General features: G+C 48.0%; 1 protein-coding gene across 4 annotated transcripts; it reads left to right on the top strand.

Moving 5' to 3' along the window:
• LOC133374977 (COUP transcription factor 2-like) lies at positions 1–27,980 on the top strand. 4 transcript variants are annotated; one of them, XM_061606370.1, is made up of 5 exons: positions 4,398–4,433; positions 7,866–8,362; positions 10,412–11,735; positions 14,294–14,821; positions 26,715–27,980. In XM_061606370.1, exons 3-5 carry the CDS (start codon positions 11,396–11,398, stop codon positions 26,987–26,989), a joined length of 1,143 nt encoding a protein of 380 aa, XP_061462354.1. In that variant the 5' UTR covers positions 4,398–4,433; positions 7,866–8,362; positions 10,412–11,395; the 3' UTR covers positions 26,990–27,980. The 4 variants fall into 4 exon arrangements, with proteins under 4 accessions (XP_061462356.1, XP_061462354.1, XP_061462353.1 ...); XM_061606369.1 differs by lacking the exon at positions 4,398–4,433 and having other exon boundaries at positions 7,772–8,362; XM_061606371.1 differs by lacking the exons at positions 4,398–4,433; positions 7,866–8,362 and adding an exon at positions 8,788–8,829.

Raw genomic sequence — 27,980 nt, 5'->3', positions numbered from 1 at the left:
CGCGAAAGCAGGTCAAACGGAGGATGCTTCCAAACAATGTTGAGTGGGGAAGAGGGGAGGGGAGCCCCTCCGGCCCTCCCTCTTGCGGGCCTCGGAACACGGAAAAGAACAGAAGGTCAGCACAGGAATTTATTAATCTGGCGGCGTGACGCCAGGCCTGGCCATAATTTTACGTGGATAATTAACTCCTTCCCGGACGAGGAAACAGGAGGGTCGCATGTCACCGGGCCCCAGCTTGTGGGCCCGCTTTTGTGCGGACATGGCTGTGGCAGGACAGAGCCGTTTTCTTGCCCCCACATCCTGGATTCCCAGGCCAGGGATTGTGGCCCTCGGCTGCCCTTCTGTCTGGGACGTTGCTTCCCTGGCTTCTGGTTTTTTTGGGGATGGGGGAGGTGTTCCTCAGCCTGAGATTCAGTTCCTCAGCTGCTGAAATTCAACCCCAGGTTTCTTGCAGGAGAATTCTGGGGACTTTTCCAAGGTGAGGATATGGGCCCAGGTTGAGGGGCAGGAATGAGGAATCTCAGGCTTACAGGCCAAAGGCAGCCCTCCGGGTCGCTCCCTCCAGCCCTTGCAACTCTCCCCAGGCCACACCAGCTCTGTTTCACACCCTCCTTGAATGTCTTTGCCTGGCTGGAATGTGCCCTTGACCTCTGATCCTGCCTCTTGAGTGTCTGGAGGAGGACAGAGAGGCGGGGGTGCAAGTGAGTGTGTAGAAACTCGCCCCCTGTACAAAGACCAAGTGTACATCCATTGCCTTACCCGCTGTTGCCTCTGGCCCTGCCCACCACTGGCATGTGGCCCCCGGGAGGTTGCCATGAAGGGAATGCGGCCCCTCAGACTGAAAAATGTTTTCCAGCTCTGTTGTAGGGCTTTATTGCTCCACTTGACCTGGGAGGACATGCCCCCAATGCTTCCTCAGGTCTCCCACTGGTGGCGCCACTGTAAAACTGGGGTGTGGCCCTCCAGGCTTTGTTGCACTCCAGCTCCCATCAGCCTCAGCCAGCATGGCCAATGGTCAGAGGCTGAAGGGATCGGCGTGGAGCGGGCTTTCCAAGACGCTCCCGCCCATCCCCACTGACGTCAGCGGATGGGTAGACGTGGTTTGGGGAAAATAGCCTTGGCGGCCAAATGGGACCCCGAAGGGCCGCAATTGGCCAGGAGGCCGGAGGTTCCCCACCCTGGTTTATTTTATTTTTTTACAATCAAGCGGCACATACATTAAGCAAACAAATAACACCATAGTTTCTACATGCATTACGATAAGGTTACAGAAGAGAGAGGCAAGGTTGAAATGAACCATAACGTCAGATAAGCTTACTTGAAGTGCTTGCTGAAATAACAGCAATAAAAGGCCTTCCCCCAGTGCCTGGCGTTCAACAGTGGAGGTGGGCTGTCTGATCTCAGTTGGCAGAGAGTTCCACAGAATTAGGCCCACAATATTGGAGGCACATGGACGGCTCCTGGTGGATCTGAGGTGTGCACCCAAACCATAGGGGGGGGCACAGGCCACTGACAGTGATGCCCCCAAAGACCTCTATGGTCTGGCAGAGATATAAGGAATTGGGTGGTCCCAGAGGAATCCTGGGCCCGAGTCGACGAGGGCCTTGTCACTGAACATTTGCTTGTGATTAAAAGAGTTTTGTTTTGTTCATACTTCACACTTCAAAAAAACCCCAACACCCATATTTTTTATGAATGAATGAATGAAACTTTATTTTTACCCCGCTCTTTTTCCAAACTGGAACTCAGGGCGGCTTACAAATAAAACTACATGTAGTTAAAAACATACAAAAATATACAATTAAGATACAATTAAACTATACGCAACCTTAAAACCATGAAACAGGCACTTAAAATACTAAAAAACAATTTAAAATAATACAAATAACAGCATAAATAATACAAATAACAGCATAGACCTCTTAAATAAATAAACAAAAGTTAACCCTTTGTGTAGTCAGTGCGAGGCCCTTCTCCCCCCCCCCCATTTTAACACAATATCTTCCAAAACCCAAGTGTGAACTCCCAGAGGTTGCCTCCGGCCATAAATTACTTCCACGGCCCCTTCTCCAGTTTGTGTCTGACCCAACCGTGACACTCCCCCCCGACACGCCCGCTTTGTGATGGGATGATGGCCGGTCATCCGTCCTCACATGGGGTACGAGCCAAGATCCTGCCCATGGGCTTTTGGTTGTTCTTTTGTCTCCTAAGAATTAGTGACTGAAAGCCGGGGAACAGTGGGGTGGGGTGGGGGGACTGCTTGGCCCATTCCCCCCACCCGGGCCTGCACATGGGCTGTGCTAGCCTGGCGTCTTCCGGCTTTGAATAAAACGAGGTGAGAGTGGGCCGCCGTTCATCACGCCGCTTCTCTGCATAGAGGCACGCAAGGAGGTCTATTAATAGCTATGCTGGGGAGGGGGGAGAGAATAGAGTAGCCATGGCTCATAGCCAAAGACGGGGCAGGTTATTTCTCACCGGTTCGGCTGGAGGGTCAGCCTGTCCTTTGCCCTTGCAGTCCGCCTCGCTGCCCATTCCGATTTCCATCCTGCCCTGTTGGCTTCCCCTCTGGCCCCCCTCACCCCTGGGGAAATCCTCATCAGAGGACGGCCAGGCTTTATCCCCAGCCCTGGGTGTGGCTCCGTCTGAGAGGGTGAGGAGCCAGGCTCCTGCGACCAGGCCAAGGAAGGGCTGTCTCTGCACCCAGGATGAATTTGGCCTCTGACACGGAGGCTGAACAGGTCCCAAACCCAAGACAGAGGCGGCGCCTCCAGTTGGAGACCTGGCTCATCCGGAGAAGTGCCCGACTGCCAGCAAGGTGTCCTCGGGAGTCAAGGTCTCCTGTTGAGGAAACCTCTGGCTGAAGATAGCGGACAGAAGTCAGCCAAAGTCGGGGGTGTGGCTCCCGCAGCTCCAGCTCAAAAACCCTGGTGCATGCTTGGGGGAGCTGCTGGAGCAATGTCTACGTGCCAGCATCGCCCTTGGCCTGTTAGCTGCTCTCCTGCTTGCTCACTCCAGGCCTGACCCAGAACTACCCTGGAGCTGCCTCTTGAGTCTTCACTTTGCCCAGGCCCTGCTCTGCCCGAGGACTGCTTAGAGCCTCCCCTCGGGCTGCTCTGACTTTGCCTCTCGCCTGACCCTTCGGCATGGCCTCTGCTGGCTCAGACTCAGACCTTGGACCGGCCGTGGGTAGTGCTTTGGCTGTGTCATTGCCCACGTCAGTGGCGTTGCTGGGCAAGTCTCTTGTTTACTCAGGAGCCCAGTGAGAACAGGATACTAGTTTCCTTCTGAAGAACCTAAGAAGAGCCTGCTGGATCAGGCCAAAGCCGGGAGGGCCCATCTAGCCCAGCATCCTGTTCTCCCAGCGGCCAACCAGACATCCCAGTGGGAAGCCCCCATGCAGGACCTGGGCACAAAAGCATTCTCCTCTCCTGCAGTTTCCAACGACTGGGATTATTCACGAGCATGCTGCCTCCGACAGTGGAAGTAGAGCATAGCCAGCATGGCTAGCAGCCATCGATAGCCTTATTCCTCCATGAATTTGTCTGATCTTCTTTTAAAGCCATCCAAGTAGGCGGCTGTCACTGCCTCTTGTGAGAGCCAATTCCATAGCTTTACTATTGTGCTACTTGTCTGTCCTGAAACTTCCAATGTGTAGCTTCGTTGGATGTCTCAGCCATTCCTACCCTCACCCCCCTTCCCCAGTTCAGATTGTCACAGAGCTTGACAAATCTGGCACAGATCTATTCACTTTGCCTTAACAATAGGATACTTTAAAGCACACACGCACACACAAAGCATGTCTTGCCTTAAGAGACATCTATCCATCCAAAGAACTGTGCTAAATTATTACTATTTCCTTCCTCTCTGTCCTGTTCTCCTCTTTATTGTGGGGTCTGTGCAAGTGACTCTGTCTAGGTGATTTCAACCCCACAAATGTTTTAAAAGGGAACTGAAAAATGCTTGTTGATATTCTTTCATTCATTCATTTTATTTGTCGGTCCATACAAAAAAACCTCTAGGCAACTTTCAAGCACACCTTTTTTTTTTTAAAGGCCCATTAAGTTCAACAATAAAAAAATGCAAACCCCCTTGCCAAATATAAAGCAGAAAGAGCAGTGAGCATGATCATCATATTCCATCAAAAGTCTTGGAGAAGTCTTAACCTGGCCCGGGAACCATGTTAATGTCACCATCCAAATAATGGTGGGGGGGATGAGAAAACAGGACCCCCCCCAGCCTTGGTTGCTGTTCTTTCCCCTTCCCCTCTTCTTCCTTGGGTTCCTTTTTCGTTTTTTTAGTTTTTCCCCAGCAGCAGACAGAAATGTCAGGACTGTAAAAGAGAGCTCTCACCTGGCAATTCCATCACGGTTTAATTCCTGGGTTCCCCAGGTAGAGAAAGACGATCTGCCTAAAAACCTGGAGAGACACTGCCGGTAAGTGCGGACAATACTGAGCTAGATGGATGAATGGTCTGACTTTGTTTCCTATGTCCCTATATCAACCAGCTCTTTATTCAGAACCACGAGGACTAGAAGCTTAATTTATTTTATGGGGAAGGCCATAGCTCAGAGGCAGAGCACTCGCCTTGCGTGCAAAAGGTCTCAGGTCCAATTCCTGACATCTCCACGTAGGGCTGGGACTATCCCATCAGACAGATGCTACCAGAGGTCTGCCTCTTACAAGGTTTGCTGTTTTTTAGGACTAATATCAGTGATGGAGACGATGCTCTTGTTGCATTTTTTAATTGCGCCGTTTTACAGCCACCTTGAATGTTGACGATATAAAAGCTTAGCAATAATAATCACAAGCACCCTTTCCCCGCCCTTCACAAATCTGGTGGAGATGAAAAGGAAGCCGCTCAAATCAAGGATCCTGCTTTGTGTGTTTCTGCGTAAGCTGCAGCGATAAGCGGCTGACAGCTGAATGCGGGAGAGAACAGAAAGGAAAGGGGAAATGAGCAGGGACGGAAGGATCTGTCAATTTTGGCTCTCTCACTTTCTCTTTTTCCCCATCTTAAATTCGGTTCTCCACATTTCTGCAGCAATCTACGATTTTTGAAAAAGAAAAAATCCTCATGAAAATTCTTCAGCATTTTAGTGCAATTTCTTCTAATAAATACATTTTTGTAGGCAGTGTTGACTAATGCATATTTATCCTAATATAATGCATTTTCTGCATGTTGTTTTCACCACTGATGTTCAGTTTGTGCACAATTTCCCCTGATATGTGCATTTGGCAAACATTGCTTGGTTGGCAAACTGTGTCGTGAAATTTTGGTCCGTGCCAATTCCCAAGGAGGGCTCTGTTTTGGTTCTCATGCTGTTTCAGAAAGTGTGGATTTGATAAATTTGGCTTGAAATGCGAACTGAATCAAATTTCTCCCCTTCCCTAAAACTTAGTCAGGAGAGGGAAGGGAAGGAACAAGGCAGGCCTTGAGAGAAACTGAGGCAGGCAGATGGATTAAGGGGAAATAGGCACGGTTGAAAGAGAAAAAGAAAAAGAGAGGGGAAACTGAGGCAGGATGGGAAGAAAGAAAGAAAGAAAGAAAGAAAGAAAGAAAGAAAGAAAGAAAGAAAGAAAGAAAGAAAGAAAAAGGCATCTGGTGGTGCAGGACAAAAACAGCCAGTATGATATAGTGGTTAGAGTGTCAGACTATGACCGTGGGAGAACTGAGTTCGCATCCCACATGAAGCTCACTGAGTGTGGCCTTGGGCCAGTTACTGCCTCTCAGCCTAACCTAACTCATAGGGTTGTTGTGAGGATAAAATGGGGAGGGGGAGGAGGTGAACCACCTATGGCATCTTGAAGTCCTTGGAGGAAAGATGTGATATAAATGCAACAATAAATAAATGACATAGGAAAGAAAGAGCAGGAAACTAAGGCAGAGGGGAATAAAAAGAGCTAGTGGTAGTGGGTGTAGTGGTTAGATTTTTCAAAAAAAGATGTTTTGTTTTTAAACAATAATAATAATAATGTAATAATAATAATGTAATAACAACAACAATAATGGTCTATCCTGCCTTTCCTCCCAGATGGAGCCCAGGGCAACAAAGAACAAAACATTAAAAACATTTTAAAACATCTCAAAAACAAAACATATTTAAAAACATTTTTAAAAAACAAAGCTTTAAAAAACCTTAAAAAGCAATTCCAACACAGACACAGACTGGGATAAGGTCTCTAAGAACATAAGAAGAGCCTGCTGGATCAGGCCAGTGGCCCATCTAGTCCAGCATCCTGTTCTCACAGTGGCCAACCAGGTGCCTGGGGGAAGCCCGCAAGCAGGACCCGAGTGCAAGAACACTCTCCCCTCCTGAGGCTTCCGGCTTGTTGAAAGAGAAGGGTCTTCAGTAGGCACCAAAAAGATAACAGAAACAGCACCTGTCTAATATATAAGGGAAGGGAATTCCAAAGGGTAGGTGCTGCCACACTAAAAGTCCGCTTCCTATGTTGTGCGGAACAGACCTCCTGAGAAGATGGTATCTGCAGGAAGCCCTCACCTGCAGAGCGCAGTGATCAACTGGGTATATAAGGGGTAAGATGGTCTTTCAGGTATCCTGGTCCCAAGCTGTATAGGACTTTGTACACCAAGACTAGAACCTTGAACTTGGCCCATTATATCCCGCCCCTCCCTTCTGAAGGAGCCCAGATGTTTTCAAAGAAGTGGTTTTTTTTCGTGTTTTAGCACTCGTCGGACACCCTGGGCTCCTTCTGGGAGGAATTTCAACAAGCCTTTTAAGTTGAGACCTTATCCCAGTCTGCGTCTATGTTGGAATTGCTTTTTAATATGTTTTTAAACCTCCCCCTTTTTAAAAACAATATGTTTCTAACCTTTTTTTAAAAAGATGTCCTGAAAACTTTTAAAATGTTTTTAAAGGTGTTTTGTTTTAATGTATTTTAAAGTTTATTTTTATGAAAGTTTTTAGTGCTTTTGTTTGCCGCCCTGGGCTCCTGCCGGGAGGAAAGACGGGATATAAATCAAATAATAAATAAATAAATATAAATTACACAAATACAGTGGGGCCCTGCTTTTTGGTGGCCCGCTTTTTGGTGTTCCGTTAATACGGCAGCTTTTAATTAGAGTAAGGCCCCACTCATACGGTGCTTGTTCCGCCTTTATGTTGTTTTTTGGGCATCAGGTGCCATTTTATTGACGGAGTTCGGCTTTTCAGCAGGTTTTGCTTTTTGGCCGGGGTCTGGAACGTAACCCGCCATATGAGTGGCGCCCTACTGTAATACAAATAAATAACAACAAATATATGCAATAGTTTATAGCTTTGCAAGGAAGCAAGAGGAATTTTATTTATCTATCACCTTTACATCCCAACTTTCCCCCCAAGGAGCTCAAGGTGGCCTACAAACACATTTCTCCCCCTCCTGGTTTTCTCCTCAGGACAGCCCAGTGAGGTAGGCTAGGCTGAGAGATATAGTGACTGGCCCAATGAGCTTCATGGCTCAGCGAGGATTTGAACCCAGACCTCAGCTCCACTTTCTAACCTCTACACCGCCTCTACCCAGAGCACATTCCCCTCCCCTCCTTTTAAAAAGCAGTCTTGCTCGAGCCGCGCCCCCTCTCCCCAGCCCCAGCCAATGGGAGCCGCGTGCCTCTCAGCTCGCGTCACTGGCCTCCTTACATGGAGCTCCGCGCCTTATAAGGCGCCTCCTCGTCGCTATGGCCACGTTGTCAAAGGGGCGCTCGGGCGCACGTGATCCCGGCAGCTGCTGCGGGGAAATTGACACGCGGAGCCGGCGAGGAGGAGCCTCTGCCGCCGCCGCCGCCGCTGCTCCGGGAGGCAAGGGAAAGTTTCCAGCCTGCTCCGGCCACCCGATCTTCCTCCCTTTTTTCTTTTTCGGTTGAAAAAAAGGTCCCGCCGGAGGAAGCCGGGCAGACTGAAGCGCGGATCGTTGCGCTGGGACGGCGGTGCGCGCAAGAGGGAGCTGCGCCAAAGCGCAAATCCAGGATCTCTCTCTCTCTGTCTCCCCCTTCGGCGCGCAAGGAGGACAGCCGGGGGAGCCTTCTTTGCCCGGGATGAGCCGGAGGGGGCGAAGGAGCCCCCCCACCCACAAAAGGGTCCGCATCCGCGCTTGCTGTTAAACCTGCGGACCAGAGAAAGGGCGTAACTTTCTGTTTCCCCCTGTAAAACTCCGAGGAAGAAGGATTCGACGGGGGATCTGCGGCCAGGGCTGGACCCCCCTCCGCTCTGCTCTTGCCTTTCGGGTCAAGAGGATGTTCCAGTCGCTGTGGGTGTTCCGGAAAGCGCCGCTCGCGTTGGGTTTTCCCGGGAAATCCAACGTGCCGCCGCTCGTCTCCTGGAGAGCTCGCCCTCCTCTGGAATTGATTTTGGAGGGAGAAATGAGCGTGGTAAGTAAAGGGGGTTTCCTTTTCCCTGTTTGAGAAAAAGTGGTGGTTTTGTTTAGTTTAGTTTAGTTATCGGATTATTATTTTGGTCCTTAAACGAACAGACGAACTTTCTTTCCAGGTGGAAACTGACGGGCGTACCTGGGAGTAAGCCCCGTTGGACTCGATGGGATTTGTTCCTGAGGAGGCACCGATAGGTTTCCGCTGTAAGGCTGCATCCGAAGGGAGTGAGCCCCGCTGAATGCAGTGCGGCTTACTTCTGAGTAAACGGGCATAGAGTTGCGCTGTGTCAGAAGCAATTTCTCTACACCCCCCACCTCCAAATAGCAACACAGAATAGTGACTTCAGGGTTCCATGCAATGAAAGGAGCCCTTTTTTTGCTGGAAAAAATTCTGGCGAGTTTGCAAAATTGGCAGAAACTCTAAACATTTTTTTTTCTCCTTTTGTGCATTTTAAGCATCGAGTGCAGGTATGATTTTAATTGCTGGGGATTGGGTGGCATTGAAGTGGGGCATGTGGCGTTCAGCTGAAAATGAAAAAAAAACCACAAGAACTGGACGTCAGATGTGTGTAATGCCTTTCTACTAGTATTATTAATAATAATTTTTATATGGTGAAATTAGAAAAAATTAAAGGTACTGAGCATTCTATTGTATGTACAAATAAATGATTATATGTAATTTTTGTAGCAGGAATTGAACTCTCTTAGAATTATTGTTATTATTATTATTATTGCTTTAATTATATTATATTAAAGGCAATCTTAGTATGATTGTGTATAGATAATGGCATGAACGTCTATTAAATAATGATTGTTGGAAATAATAGGATCTAATTTTAAAAGTAATATTATTAATGTTAACAGTAATCACTATTAGTAATTACTAACTGCGCTATAGTGTAAGTGTATGTTATAGTAAAAACAATAGCATAATATTATGCTGCTATTCATAATTATTACTATAAGCAATGCATTCCTCTTAATAGTAATATATCACTAATATTGTGTTCCTAGTATTATTACTAGCAATTTTGTAGTTAATGGATGCTGACTCCTTCTATATACATTAGCCTTTAAAAAAATATTACTGGTGGTCACAATTTAATGGACATTCATAGCTATGGGGAAAATGACATCATGAAGCTGTTTGTAAGAGGGAATTATGATTATTAAACTCTTCAGAGGCTTGGTACACTGAAGACTATTTTAATTCTTGCTCCATTTATTGTACAAATTCCCCCTCCCAAAATGTTGTCTAGATGAGCTTCATCAGCAATGATGGATCAGCAATGCTCTTCACCAATTTAATATCTTGATCAGGGTCCATCAGAGTATAAATATCTATACAGGATTGCAGATTTTTAAAACACACACACATGCACGGTGCTCCTTAAAATAGCCAACCAGAATAGATTTGTCTTTCCGCCACTTTCTCCGTTGCTAGAGAAACTCTCTCCCTCTTTACAAGCTGAAATTCAAATGCCTGTTGATTTGACCCAAGAAAAGTCAGAATGGGGAGTGAAACCAGAGGCAGAATTTGGGACTTTGCCTCTGCTTAGATGGACCCCCTCAACCTCCCCCAAGACAGCACTTTTGCATGGGGGGGGATGTTCCTGATAATGAAACGTCCTCTATCGCACCAGCTGTCCCCTCCCCCTCTTTATTTGGAAGTCTGGTGAAATCCGATTGACAATTTTGGGGGATGCAATCGATTTTTCTTTTTTAAATTTAATTGTGGGTTTATCAGGGAGTCACTCTTAAACATCCATCAAAGGCACCTCTGTTGGTTTGTTTCAGTTCTGTTTGGGTGATTGCTGGCTTCAAGAGGTAGCTTGAGAGCATCCAAAAGGGTGTCTCACTTGATGGACAGAGAGATGGCTTAATAGGTCACATGTCCTGCTCTTTGGGAGGGTGAACTTTAGGTAACGGAAGGCGGTAGCATTTTCTGTGGGGCTGGCTTCTCAGTTTTGTTCTCCTTCCTTGCTGAGTGTCTCCCCCTTTTTAAAAAAACCTCTACACTTTTCTCTCTCTCCCTCTCCACCCCCCCAAGCCCCCTGTACAGATCTGTCAGGATTTGAGTGTCTGCTAGAAGCTGCAGGTTCCTGGACATAGTTTCGTTTTCCCTCCATCGTAAAGCAATGGGCGGCGGCGTGTGCCTATAAAGGGACTGGCCATGGACTTTCCATCCTCTGGGAATTGAGCAGCGGGGGCGAGAGAGAGGGAGCGACTTCTGCCTCCTTCTCTGCTGGGCTTTTGCCAAACTGAGGCATTGTCATAATCACCGTCATTATTCTCTTTTTCAAGCAAAGGAGGCAAAAGGGAGAGGGCAAGAGCGAGCGTGTTGGGAAGGAAAGAGCAAACCCAAGGGTGGACGTGGAAGTAGTAGACGCTTGTTGATCGCAGCACTGGTGATTGTGATTATCTGCGGTGAGGATTTAGGACTCCCTTGACCAGTTCAGAAGAAAGCCGTCCTTTCAGGTGCCTGCCCAGTGTTGGGGGAAGAAGAGCTGCCAAAGACACCCCCACTTGTTCCTAGTCTTCTCCCTAACCCCTGCTGCCAGAAAAGGAATGCCGTCTTTTGCCAGCAAGTGGATTCTTCAGCGCCCTTTCATCTTCTGGATCCCTTTTGCCACCATCCTCGTCTTCGCCACTGTCACTCTCTCCTTCAAAGCTTGCCCCATCCACCCGCCCCTCCGTGCTAAGCCTCAGCTGCTCTCCACATTCCCCCTCCCCTCCTCTTCCCCCTCCCCTCTCCTCCACTTAGCATCCTGTCTCCTTCCAGTCCACCCCCTCCTTATCCCCCCGTCTCTCCTCCTTCCCCGGCCTTCCCTTCTTCCCCTTCCCACCCACCCGCCCCTCCTCTCTAGCTGCTAGTGTTCTTTTCTCCTTGGCCACCCCCTTGGGCTTCTTTCAGCCTGCCTCCTGTCCTCCTCAAGAGCAGGCTTTTGCCCCTAGTCTTCTCCCCTTCCAGCTCTCCCTGTTCTGGCTCTCCTCCACTTCTGGCCAGGTGCTGCTTTACCCCTCCCCTCCTAGGATGGCTCTGGTGGTGACCCCCTGGCAGGAGGAGCTTCCTGGGGGTCCCCCGGGGGTCCCCCTGCAACCGGCACCAATCCCCCAGGAGCCTGGCGGGGGAAGCAGCGGGGAGGGCAAGGGGCCGGTCGTGGACTGCCTGGTGTGCGGGGACAAGGCCAGTGGGAAGCACTACGGGCAGTTCACCTGCGAGGGCTGCAAGAGCTTCTTCAAGCGCTCCGTCCGCCGGAACCTCAGCTACACCTGCCGTGCCAGCCGGCAGTGCCCCGTCGACCAGCACCACCGTAACCAGTGCCAGCACTGCCGACTCACCAAGTGCCTCAAGGTTGGCATGCGCCGTGAAGGTGGGTTGCCGAAGGGGGAGAGGGCGCTGGCTGGCTCTGTCTGCCTGCCGCCTGCTCCGCTTCGTCCTCCTTTGATTCCTTTCGCTTCCCCCTCTATCCCTTCCGGGCATCTTTCTCCCACTCCTCTTTGGAGCCATTCTTCCATTTCTTCTACTTCCTCTCGCTCCTTCCTCTCCTTTCTTTCTTTCTCTGTTCGCATCTTGCCTGCTCTCTCCCCTTGCTTGAGTCCTGAGCGTTCCTTTTCCTGCTCTTGCGTCTTTTCCTTCAGTGGCCAAGGCTCAGCTGCAGGTGACAGGGACAAGGTCAGAACCCAAGAAGAGCCCTTCAGCAGCTGGATCGGGCCAAAGGGGGCCCATCTAGTCCAGCGTCCTGTTCTCACAGATACCCCAAATGGAAAGCCCCCAACCAGGACCTGAGTGCAAGAGCAATGCTCTCCCCAGCTGTGATTTCCAGCAACTGGGACTCAGAGGCATATTGCTTCTGACAGTGGCGGGAGAACATAGCCCTTGTGGCTAGTAGCCCTTGATAGCCTTTTCATCCAGGAATTTGCCTAATCCCCTTTTAAAGCCATCAGGCCAAGGGGGGCCCATTGAGTCCAGAAGGTCCTGTTCTCCCAGGGGCAAGCCAGGGGCAAGCCAGGGGCCTAGTCCGAGAAGCCCCCGAACAGGACCTGAGCGCCAAAGCAACGCTCCCTTCCTGTGGTTTGTAGCAGCTGGTACTTAGAAGCATACTGCCTCTGACAGTGGAGGGAGAACATGGCCGCCAGAGTTAGCCACCTCTCTCTGGGCCCTTCTAGACTAGTGTTTTTGCGGTTTTCTCACTGTTGCATTCTGCAACTTGTCAAGAATGCATTGGGGTGGATTTATCCTGGGCTGTCCCCGCACCCTGCCTCTTGATTCGTCCTGCTGGGGTGCTTCCCCACCATTGCCGCATTCTTGCCATCTGGAGGGGCCCTCTTGTGCCGCAGGACAACAAAAGCCAGACCAGAAAATGAAGCCTGGACTCTCTGTGGTATGAAAAGTCACAGGATTTCAGCAAGAAAGTTACAGGACAGGCGCCGCTTGGAAACGGAGCTGGAGGTGTCTGCCCCAAAACCTTTGAAGGTGCAAACGGCCTTGAAAGCAGGACGGTGTATAATTGTTCCGATGCCATTATGAGCACAAATTGTCCAGACAGCCCAATGGAAAGGGCAGCTGGAGGGGCCCTGATGCCTCATTTTTCCTTCCCTTTCTACTTCTGCTCTCTTCTTCACTTTCTTTTCTATTTTCTTCTTCCTCCTCTCCGCATTCCCTTCTCTTCCCTTTCGACTCTGACCTCCTTCTCGTCCCTCTCCCTCCTGTTGCTACCTTTTTACAAATGCTGATTTTAATCACCTTGCAGCAGCACCAACCACGCACCTATCACTAACTTGGACACTCAAGTATTGGGCCACAATATCTCTCCCCTTCCTATCTTTTCATTCTTTGCCATCAAGTTATTTTCCTTCCTTCCTTCCTTCCTTCCTTCCATGTTTCGTTTCCTCTTTATTTTTAATGGATGTCTAAGCGGTGGCGGCTGGTGCCTCCGATTTCAGTGGGGCGGTGGATCTGCTCCAGGTTTTAGTCTGAACTTTCAAGGAGCTGTCCAAGGTGCTGTTGAACAACCATTGCCTTTTTTGGAAAAATTCCGCTAGGCATTTTAACGGAATCCTGATTTAACTCGTTTTTAGCTTTAATTGCATTGAGATTCTTGTATGCTGCTTAGAGGCAATTGTAACTAAGCGGTATATAGTCAAAATATACAATGCATTAAAAATAAGCCTCAGTGGAGGCTGGTCCATTTGGGCAAGCTCTCAACCAGTCCTAACTTGCCTGCCTTCTTAATTACAACTAGACCAGGGGGGTGGCCCCGGCTGGCAGTTCCCTTTGCCGTAGTGTCGCTGTTGCCCGTGTAGAATGCAGGAGAGAGGAGGTGGATGAGGGGGAGAACTAGAATTAATTGGCTCTACGGTAAGGTAAGAAAGCCGAATCTACCAAATTTGCACTTTCCGAAACAATATGAGAACCAAAACACAGCCGTCTGTCAAAATTTGCACTTATCCGAATTTTGCAATGCAGTTTGCCAATCAACTACGGTTTGCAAAAGTGCATATCTTAGGGAAGAGTGTGCATAAACATGAATATTTTGGTGAAAAATAACATACAAAACTGCATTCTATTAGGAGAAGCTGCTTGCAAAAATGCGTACATGAATCAGAACTGCTTACCAATGTGTTTGTTAGGAGAAATTCATACTAAAATGCTGAATTTTCATGAGTGTCTTTTTTAAATTGCAAATTCCTGCAGAAATGCGGAGAACTGAATTTAAGTTTGGAAAAATGGGAAGCAGATCGTTCCGTTGCCTGTCACTGGTGCTGGCTTCACTTAACGTTGGCCTCTCTGCCTTCCGCGTGACTAGTCCCAAGGGGTGCCAGTTGACCCTGTCTGCTGCCATCACGATCCCTGCGGACACCCATGTCATCAACAATGCTTTTGCAATGATTTTGTCCCATCCTGCACTCTCTCTGTCTCTCTCCCTAGCCGTCCAGCGGGGGCGCATGGCACACACTCAGCCCAGCCCGGGCCAGTATCCACTGACGAACGGGGACCCCTACAATTGCCACTCCTACCTGACGGGCTTTATCTCCCTCCTGCTCCGGGCGGAGCCTTACCCAACCTCTCGCTATGGTACCCAGTGCCTGCAGCCCAACAACATCATGGGCATCGAGAACATCTGTGAGCTGGCGGCCCGCCTCCTCTTCAGCGCCATTGAGTGGGCCAAGAACATTCCTTTCTTCCCCGACTTCCAGCTGGCTGACCAGGTCTGCCTGCTGCGCATGACCTGGAGTGAGCTCTTCGTCCTCAACGCGGCCCAGTGCTCCATGCCGCTCCACGTGGCCCCCCTCCTGGCTGCTGCTGGCCTCCACGCCTCCCCCATGTCTGCTGACCGCGTGGTGGCCTTCATGGACCACATCCGGGTCTTCCAGGAGCAGGTGGAGAAACTGAAGGCTCTGCACGTCGACTCGGCCGAATACTCCTGCCTGAAAGCCATTGCGCTCTTTACGCCAGGTGAGCGGCCCGTTGTCACTGGAGGCGGAGGGGCATGTGTGTGGTGTGTGTCTCCCTTCCAGGAAGGGGAGCGGTTCATCTGTGTTGGGTGGGGAACCTTTTTCAGTCCAAGGGCCGCGTTTTCTTCTGGGCATCCTCCCAGGGGCCGCATGCCAGTGATAGGCAGGGCCAGAGGCAAAAGCGAGTGAGCAAGGGATGTAGATGTTACTTTTTGTACATTTCTACACACACTCCCATATTTCTCTCTGTCGTCTGCCCAGGGAAGCCAGACACGTTACCAGAATTCAGGGACACGTTCCTGTGAGGCAGGTTAGGCTGAGAGAGAGGGTGACTGGCCAAAGGTCATCTAGTAGGATTTGAACCCAGATTTTCTCAGTCCCAACACACAATCTGCTACACCATGCTGCTGTTCTCTCTTCCGAGTGAGGGCAGTGTGATGCAGGGCACTTTGCCCTTGCTCGGAATTGGCATTGTGACATTACCATGCAGCTACAGCTGACTGGCTTTCTGGTGCCATAACGTCGCTGTGCTGAATATGTGTTCACTGACTGGCCGAGACAGCAAAGTCGTTTGTTTTTTTTAAAAAACTGTCCTCATGCTGTGGTTAGCATCCGCAGTTTGACTCCCACAAAAGCATTGATTTCCCTTGGGGGAAAGTTTTCATGCAAAAATCCAGTGCAGCCTTGATTTTACCTCTCTGTTGAGCATTCAGTTTGGTGTCAGTTATCTTCTTGAGTAAACCAGGTATTTGTACTGCAGTGGGAGGTAGTGTGTTAAGTGGCCCCTGATTTTGCAAAATATGCCAGTTTCTGCCCAGATCTACTCACTGACAAATCTTTAAAATCACAATGTGACAACTCTGGAGAGAGAAGATGTTGATGCGGTGACAGGAAAGGGCAAGAGATTTTATTTACTTAGCATTTAAAGGCAAACGGAGCAAATCCACACTTTCCAAAAGAGTACAAGATGAAACCCAGCCATCCTTCAAAATTCACATCTCTGAATTTTGCAATGCAACCCTCTGGCCAAGTAATGTGTACAAAAATGTATACAACGTGTGCATGAAAATACATGTATTTGTATCATGAAAATGATACAAAAATGCAAATGTGTTATATTTGGGAAAATTACAGATGTGCATATTGGGAGAAATTTGCACTAAAACGGATGAATTTTCATGAGGACTTTTTTTAAAAAAAATAGAAATCTGGTGTGGAAATGAATTTAAGGTTGGAAAAATGAGAATCGGAGAAAAAGCAAAATGGACCTGTTTGCTCCAGGTCTGGATGTCCCAGTGGGCAGACCACGCGCCTGCCTATAAGCCCATTGGCTTGGGCCCTGAAAACTCTCCAAAGGGAAAGGAATGAACACAACTGCAGCATATCTGCTTTCAGACATGTCTCTGTAATCGTAGCAGGGTAAGGTAAGCCCTTGTGTTAAAAAAGAGAGATTCAGGATAGGCCACACCATACATTTAAAGCACATAACTTCCCCTAAAGAATCATGGGAACTGTAGTTTGTTAAGGGTGCTGGGAATCCATAGTTCTGTGAAGGGAAAGCCACTGTTCGCAGAATTCTTTGGAAAGGCATGTATGCAAATCTAATTATCTCCTTAATAAAACAGGGTGGGAGCATTTAGCGGGACTTTTTGAGTTTTGGCACAAAAGCTTTGCTTTGCTGATTGCACAGCCGCAAATCTCCACCTGAATAGGAAGCCCTGAACTCCCATAAAATACCCATCTCATTGCAGAAAGATTGTCTCACCTTAGTGATTGTAGGGTGTATTGCATTATCCTCGAGCTCCCTTCTGGGCTGGGATGTGTAACGAAATTGGTCCCCACATGTGTCCTAAGGTTTTACTACCGCCATGTTCCATCTCACACTGGATCTGACTGCACAATTAATTAGCAGGCGGATGCAATTCCAAATGGTGTCAGCAGTACTTGCGATCTGGATCCGTGGTTATTAGGAGAAATGGGGGGAAGAGGAGCCTGTATATTTTGTACCCATGAGCATTTAGTTGCCTATGCGCATCGGAGATTAGATGAGAGGGTGAAAGCTTTGAGGGGCCCATGTTTTATAAACAAACATGCTTTGTTTCTTTTTTTAAAAAAGGACCCTCCAGGAATTCCCTAAAAGTCTAGTGTTTAAAACCCTAAACAACTTAGGTCCCAAATATGTGAAAGACCACCTCCTTCCCTACAGACCCTCTCAGATGTTGAGATCAGCAGAGGGGGGACTCTTGGTAGTTCCACCACTCTCAAAAGTTCAGGAGGGTGGTGCCCTGGGAGACGGCCTTCCCTGTGGTAGCCCCTGAGTTGTGGAACTCCCTCCCTACAGAGGGGCGTCTGGCACCTTCAATTGTATAGTTTCCGCCATATGTTAAAGACGAACCTCTTTGCTCTGGCCTTTGACACATGAGATAATACATTTTCTGGACCTACCCTATTTCTGCGATGGTAGCTGTAAATCTTTTTTAATACTGAATTTGAAATAGACATAACCTGCCCTAGGACCTTATGGTGAAGGGTGGGTAAGAAGTCAAATTTTATTATTATTATTATTATTATTATTATTATGTCCAAATGAGGAAAATAAAAAGGAACACAAACTCTGGCAAAATAAATGCAAGAAGACAATAAGGGATGCTAAAAAAGAATTTGAGGAGCACATTGCTAAGAACATAAAAACCAACAACAAAAAATTCTATAAATACATTAAAAGCAGGAGACCATCTAGGGAGACGATTGGACCCTTGGATGATAAGGGAGTCAAAGGTGTACTAAAGAACGATAAAGAGATTGCAGAGAAGCTAAATGAATTTTTTGCATCTGTCTTCACAGTGGAAGATATAGGGCAGATCCCTGAACCTGAACTAACATTTGCAGGAAGGGATTCTGAGGAACTGAGACAAATAGCAGTAACGAGAGAGGAAGTTCTAGGCTTAATGGACAATATAAAAACTGACAAATCACCGGGCCCGGATGGCATCCACCCGAGAGTTCTCAAAGGTGAAATTGCTGATCTGCTAACTAAAATATGTAACTTGTCCCTTGGGTCCTCCTCCGTGCCTGAGGACTGGAAAGTGGCAAATGTAACACCAATCTTCAAAAAGGGATCCAGAGGGGATCCCGGAAATTACAGGCCAGTTAGCTTAACTTCTGTCCCTGGAAAACTGGTAGAAAGTATTATTAAAGCTAGATTAACTAAGCACATAGAAGAACAAGCCTTGCTGAAGCAGAGCCAGCATGGCTTCTGCAAGGGAAAGTCCTGTCTCAGTAACCTATTAGAATTCTTTGAGAGTGTCACCAAGCATATAGATAGAGGTGATCCAGTGGACATAGTGTACTTAGACTTTCAAAAAGCGTTTGACAAGGTACCTCACCAAAGACTTCTGAGGAAGCTTAGCAGTCATGGAATAAGAGGAGAGGTCCTCTTGTGGATAAGGAATTGGTTAAGAAGCAGAAAGCAGAGAGTAGGAATAAATGGATAGTTCTCCCAATGGAGGGCTGTAGAAAGTGGAGTCCCTCAAGGATCGGTGTTGGGACCTGTACTTGTCAACTTGTTCATTAATGACCAAGAGTTAGGAGTGAGCAGTGAAGTGGCCAAGTTTGCTGATGATACTAAATTGTTCAGGGTTGTTAAAACAAAAAGGAATTGTGAAGAGCTCCAAAAAGATCTCTCCAAACTGAGTGAATGGGTGGAAAAATGGCAAATGCAATTCAATATAAACAAGTGTAAAATTATGCATATTGGAGCAAAAAATCTTAATTTCACATATACGCTCATGGGGTCTGAACTGGCGGTGACCGACCAGGAGAGAGACCTCGGGGTTGTAGTGGACAGCACGATGAAAATGTCGACCCAGTGTGCGGCAGCTGTGAAAAAGGCAAATTCCATGCTAGCGATAATTAGGAAAGGTATTGAAAATAAAACAGCCGATATAATGCTGTTGTATAAATCTATGGTGCTGCCGCATTTGGAATACTGTGTACAGTTCTGGTCGCCTCATCTCAAAAAGGATATTATAGAGTTGGAAAAGGTTCAGTAGAGGGCAACCAGAATTATCAAGGGGATGGAGCGACTCCCTTATGAGGAAAGGCTGCAGCATTTGGGGCTTTTTAGTTTAGAGAAAAGGTGGGTCAGAGGAGACATGATAGAAGTGTATAAAATTATGCATGACATTGAGAAAGTGGATAGAGAAAAGTTTTTCTCCCTCTCATAATACTAGAACTCGTGGGCATTCAAAGAAGCTGAATGTTGGAAGATTCAGGACAGACAAAAGGAAGTACTTCTTTACTCAGCGCATAGTCAAACTATGGAATTTGCTCCCACAAGACGCAGTAATGGCCACCAGCTTGGATGGCTTTAAAGGAAGATAAATTCATGGAGGACAGGGCTATCAACGGCTACTAGCCGTGATGGCTGTGCTCTGCCACCCTAGTCAGAGGCAGCATGCTTCTGAAAACCAGTTGCCGGAAGCCTCAGGAGGGGAGAGTGTTCTTGCACTCGGGTCCTGCTTGCAGGCTTCCCCCAGGCACCTGGTTGGCCACTGTGAGAACAGGATGGTGGACTAGATGGGCCACTGGCCTGATCCAGCAGGCTCTTCTTATGTTCTTATGTTCTAATGCTGTTGAAAGTTAAAGAGGAAAGCACAAAAGCAGGACTACAGCTGAACTTCAAGAAGACTAAAGTAATGACAACAGAAGAATTATATAACTTTAAAGTCGACAATGAGGACATTGAACTTGTCAAGGATTATTAATACCCTGGCGTAGTCATTAACCAAAATGGAGACAATAGTCAAGAAATCAGAAGAAGGTTACGACTGGGGAGGGCAACTATGAGAGAACTAGAAAAGATCCTCAAATGCAAAAGATGTATCGCTGAACACTAAAGTCAGGATCATTCAGACCATGGTATTCCCAATTTCTATGTATGGATGTGAAAGTTGGACAGTGAAAAAAGCAGATCAGAGAAAAATCCACTCATTTGAAATGTGGTGTTGAAGGAGAGCTTTGTGCATACCATGGACCGCAAAACAGACAAATAATTGGGTGTTAGAACAAATTAAACCAGAACTGTCACTAGAAGCTAGAATGATGAAACTGTGGTTATCATACTTTGGACACCTAATGAGAAGACATGATTCTCTAGAAAAGACATTAATGCTGGGAAAAACAGAAGGGAGTAGAAAAAGAGGAAGGCCAAACAAGAGATGGATAGATTCCACAAACAAAGGTACAGACCTGAACTTTCAAGATCTGAACAGGGTGGTTCATGACAGATGCTATTGGAGGTCTCTGATTCATAGGGTTACCATAAGTCACAATCAACTTGAAGGCACATAACACGCATTATTATTATTATTAACAACAATTAACTCTCCCTGGTAAATGGTGGCAGTTTTTGAGTGTGTTGTTTGGCCTCTTGACCTCACTTCCAACAGCAGTCTGGGTAATCAAAACTGTGTAGCAAACTCTGCCTTTTTAGAGCCAAGCTAGAGTCAGATGTGGGAGGGATGTGCCTCCACAGAGACATGCAGGCGTGTGTGTGTGTGTGTGTATGGATGTGTAACTTGCACCAGGAATATGTCAGGCTTTCCCCTTAGTTGTGCTAGGGAGCCTTATCTCTCTTCTTCCACCCAACCCCCATTTTCTTCCTGCAAACAATCAGGGAACCTGTTCCCTTGAGTCTGAGGCCTGGAGGTTCCTGAGCTGTGCTCTATGTAGTTAGGCATGGGGCCTTCACAATGGCTGCTTGTCTGCCTGTAGAGATGCCTGCTGGTGTCGCAGCAAACTGTAAAGAAAGGTCTCCCTCTGCTCTCTGCTTAGCCCTTGGAATGGCCAGGGCTGTTCTTCCCAACTGTAAATCCTCCCCTTAGAACGGGAGGGCAGGACCTTCTTTGCGATCTTATTTCAGGCATCTCTGCGCCCCTGTTTAGAAATGAATAACAGCCTCCTATTCTTGCAGAAGGGACAAGTCAGTTCCATTTTCCCCCAGCAGGGGGAGAGGGGGGTCACTCTAACTCCCTCTGCTGGCACAAGACAGAATTGCTCGAGGATATGCCTCAGGCCTACATTTTTTAATTTGTTATGCTGGCGTCAGCTGGTTACCAACACAAATGCTGCCAGATAGCCAAGGGGCCTGTCTATACTCCTTCCATCCAAAAGTTCAGGAATTGGCCCCAAACACCAAGGCATCCTCTCTTGGCTGGTTTCTATAAGGCTTACGACTTTCATCAGCCACATCCGCTTCCAGGCACTGCTGCTTCTCTCTTGAGCCCCTCGAGAAGTTTTCCCCTCTCCTTTCTCCTTGTGCCGTCAGTCTCTCCATACCTTCCTGGGGCCCCAATTCCCTCATTAATCATGTAATTGGGAGGGGGTTGGAGAAGGCAGCACCCCTCTTTGGACTCTTTCATGGCTCTTCCTGGGATGCCATCCATTCTCTCCCACGGAGTGTCCTGGGTCGTTGGGACGTCCCCGCTGCCGAGGGGGAGACGTTTGCCTCTGGCAAGTGGTTGCGGCAATGAATTTTTAAAAATCTTCTTTCCACCTCTCTCTCTTTCAATCTGCAGGCAAACAAGGAATGAGGTTTGCTTTTTGGAGGGGGAAGGAGGAGGAGGGAGAGGTGGCTGGGGTGAGGGTGGAAGATGGCTGGCAGGACTGAGGACCAACCCAGGACTCTTCCTCTTCTGAGGGTGGCAGTTCCACGGTGAGCCTTTTGTGGCCAACCTTTTGCTAATCCCCTCACGGCAATGGGGTTGCTCTTCCGATGAGAATCCCCTGTCTCTCTCCCCACCCCCAACTGCAGCCAAAAGGGGGGGGGAGGCTGGTGAGCTGTCACCAGATGGCCTGCTCAATGGGACAAGAGACTGTTTTCATTGTGACAAGGTTTTGGGGAGCACGCGATGGGGGAGAAAGGTGCTGGGTCAGAGAGAAGCAGAGAACTCCTGGCCACGAGTTCAAATCCCGCCTGCTTGGATTTCGCTCTTTTTAACTCCCAAAGTCTGCTTTGCATCCACACCTTCCGGGGCTGACTCTCAGCAACTAAAATGGTCTAAGTGGTAAAGCATCTGTTGTCCTTGCTGTGGGTTCTTATTTATTTATTTATTTATTTATTTATTATTTGGTTTATATCCCACCCTTCCTCCCAGCAGGAGCCCAGGGTGGCAAACAGAAGTGCTAAAAACACTTTAAAACATCATAAAAACAGACCTTAAAATACATTAAAACAAAACAACGTTAAAAACATTTGAAGAAAAAAGCTTTAAAAACATATTTTAAAAAATGGTTAAAAACATTATTAAAAAAACATATTAACAAGCAATTCTAACACAGACGCAGACTGGGATAGGTCTCAACTTAAAAGGCTTGTTGAAAGAGGAAAGTCTTCAAAAGGCGCCGAAAAGATAGCAGAAATGTCGCCTGCCTGATATGCAAGGGGAGGGAATTCCATAGGGTAGGTGCCGACACACTAAAGGTCCGTTTCCTATGTTGTGCAGAATGGACCTCCTGATAAGATGGTATCTGCAGGAGGCCCTCACCTGCAGAGCGCAGTGATCGACTGGGCATATAAGGGGTAAGATGGTCTTTCAGGTATCCTGGTCCCGAGCTGTATAGGGCTTTGTACACCAAAACTAGAACTTTGAACTTGGCCCAGTAGCAAATGGGCAGCCTAGTGAGCTTCAACTTCACCTCTCCTGGATCTTCCCCCAATAGCTGGACAAGCTCAGTGGGGCAGCCTAGTGAGGAAGATGCGCTGGCTCCATGGAGCCAGCAGTTGGGAGTTCGATTCCCGGGGGGGGGGCTCCTTGAGTTTATTCTGCAGCTATTTGCCTTGGAACCGACACCCCTCAAAAGAGTCTTTCAAGGGTTGCGGCTCAACATGTTCTGTACCTCAGCAGGGAAGGGGGTTGGCTTCTGCACCACCAGTCATGAGTTCAAACCCTTGACAATTCTTCCCTCCTGCTTGCAATGAAAGCTTCAAGGCCATCATTCCTGGGGCTGTTTCCAGCAGCTAGTTGAGCTCAGTGGGGCAGCCAGCCAATGGGTCCTTTGGGGTTCAGATCCCTGCTGGGTGATCTCAGAGACTGGGGCTGGCGGAGTTGGGTCTTCTTAGCTGTGGGACAATTGAAGCCCAGAACTTGGCAGCTGTTATTTCTGGGACGCTGCCAGTTTTCAAAGGCGGTTGGCTTCTCCTGGAGTTATGGGCCCCCAGGCCTACCTTACACACGCTGCACAGGCCTGACTGATGGGTCCTGCCAAAATGAGGGGCCGGTGAGTGTTCTGCAGCATGCCAAAAGGACCCCAAACCCAGCAACGGCCAGACATCAGGAACCAGAGTTGGAAACTCACCCAAGGAGGAAATTCAAAGGTGCTGGGAGGAGCCCTCAGTAATGGGACTCTGGACAGTTTCAATTCCAACCACCGTTTTAAAAAAAAGACAGGTGTAAGCAGGGCTGTGGAGTCAGAAGCAATTTTGGGAGGAGTCGGAGTCAGTAGAAATGTACCGACTCTGACTTCCAAATGAATTTTGATTGACAAGAAGCAATTTTGGGTGGAGTCGGAGTTGGACAGTAGAAAAATAGAGGAGTCGGAGTCGGACTCGGAGTTGAAGGTTTGGTGTACTGACTCCACAGCCCTGGGTGTAAGTAGTTAAAGGACTTGCACTCTCAACAGGGCAGGCCTCGGAAGCAGTGGAACAGCCTCTCTGCCGCTGCGTCAGGATGGAAAGATCTGCATTTTAATTCTTCCCATTTCTCATTTTTGCAGTCCGAAATTCAGTTCTGCAGCAATTCTGCAATGATCGTTATTATTTTTTTAAATCCTCATGAAAACTCTTCCAGCATTTTAGTGTGATTTTCTCCTGCTAAAACATTTCTGTATGCAGTTTGGATCTACGCATCAAATGTACCCATTTTTTTTTTTGGCAAGCAATTGCTCCTTGCATAATGCATTCTTGTATGTTATTTTCAGTAACATATTAATTGCCTGTAATAGAGGCATTCTTGTGAACACGGCTTGGTTGGAGAGCTGCGTTGCAAAATTAGGAAAGGTGCAAATGTCCAAGGACGGCTTTGTTTTCGGTTCTCGTATTGTTTGAGAAAGTGCGGATTTGATAGGTTTGGCTTTGAATGCAGACCGAATCAAATTTGTCCCTCGTTCCTAGTGTAGGATAGTGCTTGCTTTGACAAAACAGTCATCTAACCTCCTCACAAACAAATGAGAGGGAACGCTCAACAAACAGGTTGTTTGGAGGTGCCCTCAGCCTACTTTGCAGTTCTATAGGAACCTGTTCAGCTCTGAGCTAAACAGACACACACTAAAAAGCAGAATGACACACACACACACACACACACACACAGAGAGAGAGAGAGAGAGAGAGAGTTTGGACCCCCACCTGGTGGCTTTAAAGCTAGCCTGCAACCTTAACACATGCAGCTCTCAAACAAATGGAAGGTAAGTTTAGAGAGGCAAGACAAAGAGGTGTTAAAAGGATATGCCAGTTTGGAACATATAAGAACATAGGGCGCAGCTCTCTAATGTTCAGAATTGTCTACCCTGACTAGGGGTGGCTCTCCAGGGTTCCAGGCGGACAGTTCCATCTGGAGATGCTAGTGAATGAATCGGGGACTTCTGCACGCAAAGTAGCTATGGTCCTTCCCCTTGAAACAAACCAACATTCCAGTTGCAGACAGCCAGGGGTGGTGTAGTGGTTAGGGTGTCGCGCAGGGACCTGGGAGACCAAGGTTCAAATCCCTGCTCGGCCATGAAGCGCACTGGGTGACTTTGGGGGAGCCATTCACGATCACTCAGCCTAACCTACCTCACAGGGCTGTTGTGAGGATAAAATCAGGAATGGGGGAAGGACCATGTTTGTATGCCACTCGAAGCTCCTTGGAGGGAAGGTGGGTTTTAAATTTAGCAATAAAATAAATAATTTCCAGCCTTCCGAGTATAAGATAATGTAGATAGCAGGCAGCCACAGCGGAAACTTCAGAGGCTGCATCTCCTGCAATCGAGCATTTGCTAGGTGGGATATTCACAAAGGAGCAGGCATTGCTGCGCCTTTTGTCTTGGCACCTTCAGAGATCCCCCTGAGGGGATGCAGCGTGACTGGCAGATAAACACCCCGCCTTCCTTCTTTAATTTTTTCTTTCTTGATGGCCCAAATCCAGACCCCCCTTTTCTTTTGCACCCCCATCCCTGCAGGGTTCCCCTTTCATCCCTTTGGTGGCCTGCGATGGAGGTCCATCAGGATAAGTGTTTTCAAGTCCCGGCTATTGACGCAGGCGACGGGCAGCCCATTCTCCCCGACCCAGCTAAATGTCTGCGTATTAGCCGTCCCACGTTTGAAACCGCTGCGGCCGTGAATGGATTTGCGGTGAGGTCCCTTTTGGACTCCCTCAATGGCGGCTACATTCGTGGCCTGGATAATAGGCCCGGCGCTCATTTGAGGGGCTCTGAATGCAAGCCCTTTGTGGCTTCCACAACAGGGATGAGGGGATCAGCCCAGCTGGAGGGTCCATTCAAGCTGTGAAGTGTCAACCTTGGCCTCATATTTCACTAGGGAGTTTGAGGAGGAGGAGGGGAGAAACAGATTTTGAGGGGGGGGAAGGGGATAATTATTCTCAGTTGAAACTTGCGTGGACCCTCCCCCCATGGATGTTGCCTGAATTGAATCCCCCCCCCCCCGCATTCCAAATTATGCCTTGGACTTACATCGGGCTTTTTTGGTGGCGACGGTGAATGATGTAAAATAATTGAATTTGGCAAACGGATTATTGCCTCAATCATCACCTAAGATTTAAGATGTGTGTGTTTATTTTTTTTTAAAAAGGTATTCCGCATTGTCAACTTTTGATAAGTCTAAAATGTTACTATTCAGCAATGACACCCACTCAAAAACACTGTGCCCTGTTTTGTCTCTGGATTCCATGCAACCGCTTCTTCTTTTTTTGTTTTGTTGCTTATAATAATAATAATAATAATAATTTTTAAAGCAAACTCACAACACTCTAGGGCACTGAAATGCAAAGGCCAGCTCAAGACCCAGACTGGGATTCCCATCAACACTTGCCTTCCAAAATAAATGAGCAAGACCAGAGCGCAAGTCCTCCTGGGAATTGGTTGCACCTGCTGAACTGGGGGTCCATTTCCATAACCCCAGAAATTGCAAGGGCTGGTTTTGTTGGTTCTGTGATGTGATCCTCTGTACATGGCTAGGGGCAATCATTACAGGTCCTTTCTGATTCTCTTTCTGGACCGTTGCGGAGCATCTGGGTGAAAAGTGTGGAGGTTTAAATGGCGAGGTGCCATTCGCAAGTATCAGCAACGCTCCAATAACTTTGCACAGTTGAGACAATTTGTTAATGGGGACAAGACTGCCTCTGAGGAAGCGCAAAGTGCATCCCCCTCTCACCATTCTATTCATGACTTTTCTGAAATATAGTTATTGCAGCTGAGGACATAAGAGAAGCGCTTCAGCAGGGCCCGGCCAAAGGGGCTCCTTCATAGCCCGGCATGCTTTTCTTCCAGGGTCAACCAGATAGGGTCATCCAATGGAGGTGAATGTTGGAAGATTCAGGACAGACAAAAGGAAGGTCTTAGTTCAGCCTTAAATACTTAAACGCGTGGAATTCACTGCAGTGATGGCCACGATGGCTCTGTTGTCCCTCCGCTGTCGGAAGCAGTTGCTGGGAATCCAAGTGGGGAGAATTTTGCGGTCACGCCCAAGTCCAGCTTGTGGGCTTTTTCACGAGGCTACTGTGAACACAGGAGGCTGGACTAGAGGATGGGCCTCCTTTGGCCTGATCCAGCCGCTCCGGGGCTCCTCTAGTGCCCTTGGAAGAGTTAATCTCCTCTGCTGACTCCCTGTTTTTCTCTTGCAGATGCAGTGGGACTGACGGATCTGTGCCACGTGGAGAATGTCCAGGAGAAGTCACAGTGCGCCTTGGAAGAATACGTCCGGAACCAGTACCCCAACCAGCCAAGCCGTTTTGGGCGCCTCCTCCTGCGCCTCCCCTCCCTGCGCATCGTCTCCGCCCCTGTGATCGAGCAGCTCTTCTTTGTCCGCTTGGTGGGCAAGACTCCCATTGAGACGCTGATTCGGGACATGCTGCTTTCAGGGTCCAGCTTCAACTGGCCATACATCCCCATTCAGTGAAGGCAGCTGGGATGCTTTTGCCCCAAACTGGGTGACGGGGGAGGGGGAGCCTCACTGATTCACAGACAATGGGCTGTCGCTTAGGTGGCTGGAGGGCCTCTCAAAAGGGCGCCCTCTGAGACAGCCAGGAAATGACATCAAGTAGGTGGAGCCTGAGGGCACTTTCCTAGTTCCTTTTAGTCGTGGTGGGGCATGTGGTTGGAAGATCAGACTGCACCCTTTCATATTTATACCATAAACAGAACAGTGAGCCTGAGCCATGTGTGGCTTTTTTTTTAAAAAAATGTTTTGTCTACAACAATCTTAGTCTTTGCCCCCAAGAGAACTATACTGAAACAAGGGCATTATGGATCCTGAACACGAGATTGTTTATTGTCCCGTTTCTAGGACCTATACGTTCATTGGTGGTTTTTCTGAGCCCACCCTTTCCAGTGGTGAATGTTTTGTAGATGACAGAACTGCCTACTAGGCGACCGTTTGCAGTAGGTTGCGACACACTGTTGGTGGCAAACTACAATGCTTGGGACTTGCTTAGCCTCCGTTGTGCAGTGAGACCTCGTGCTCTTTCACCTTCCCTTTTGTGTTGGGGCATAAATGTGTAAAGGAAAAAGAAGTTCTGGGGCCATTGGGAAAAAAAAGACTTGCCTCTCCAGCCTGATTCGGTGGAGAAAAATAACTTGCCTCTTCAGGCCCACCTCCATGTATGTGTGAGAATGACCTTTACAATACTGCAAGGAGCCCCAAAGTATTACAGGATCCCTCCTCTGCTGGATAAAATTACAGCCTAGGGAATTGTCTAGGTTCCGTGATGATTGGGAGTGGGGGGAGGATGCGATACCGGATATGGAAGAAATCAACCGAGGTAGCTGGAGTTCATGTCAGTGGGGTGGTGGTGGAGGGGGGCACATTGTTTTTTAAAAGAGGGCTGAAATGTCTTGGGGAGAAACTTACTATTTATAAAATAAAAGAAACCCAGATTATATCCTATTCT

This window comes from Rhineura floridana, chromosome 22, assembly GCF_030035675.1.
Source record: "Rhineura floridana isolate rRhiFlo1 chromosome 22, rRhiFlo1.hap2, whole genome shotgun sequence".
NCBI lineage: Eukaryota > Metazoa > Chordata > Lepidosauria > Squamata > Rhineuridae > Rhineura > Rhineura floridana.
This window is presented reverse-complemented; position numbering and strand designations above follow the sequence as displayed.

Coding starts and splice junctions, on each gene's coding strand:
- LOC133374977 (XM_061606370.1), top strand. CDS start 11,396: ATGGCTCTGGTGGTGACCCCCTGGCAGGAGGAGCTTCCTGGGGGTCCC. Junction 11,736..14,293: donor GGTTGGCATGCGCCGTGAAG/GTGGGTTGCCGA, acceptor CTCTCTCCCTAG/CCGTCCAGCGGGGGCGCATG. Junction 14,822..26,714: donor CATTGCGCTCTTTACGCCAG/GTGAGCGGCCCG, acceptor TTTCTCTTGCAG/ATGCAGTGGGACTGACGGAT.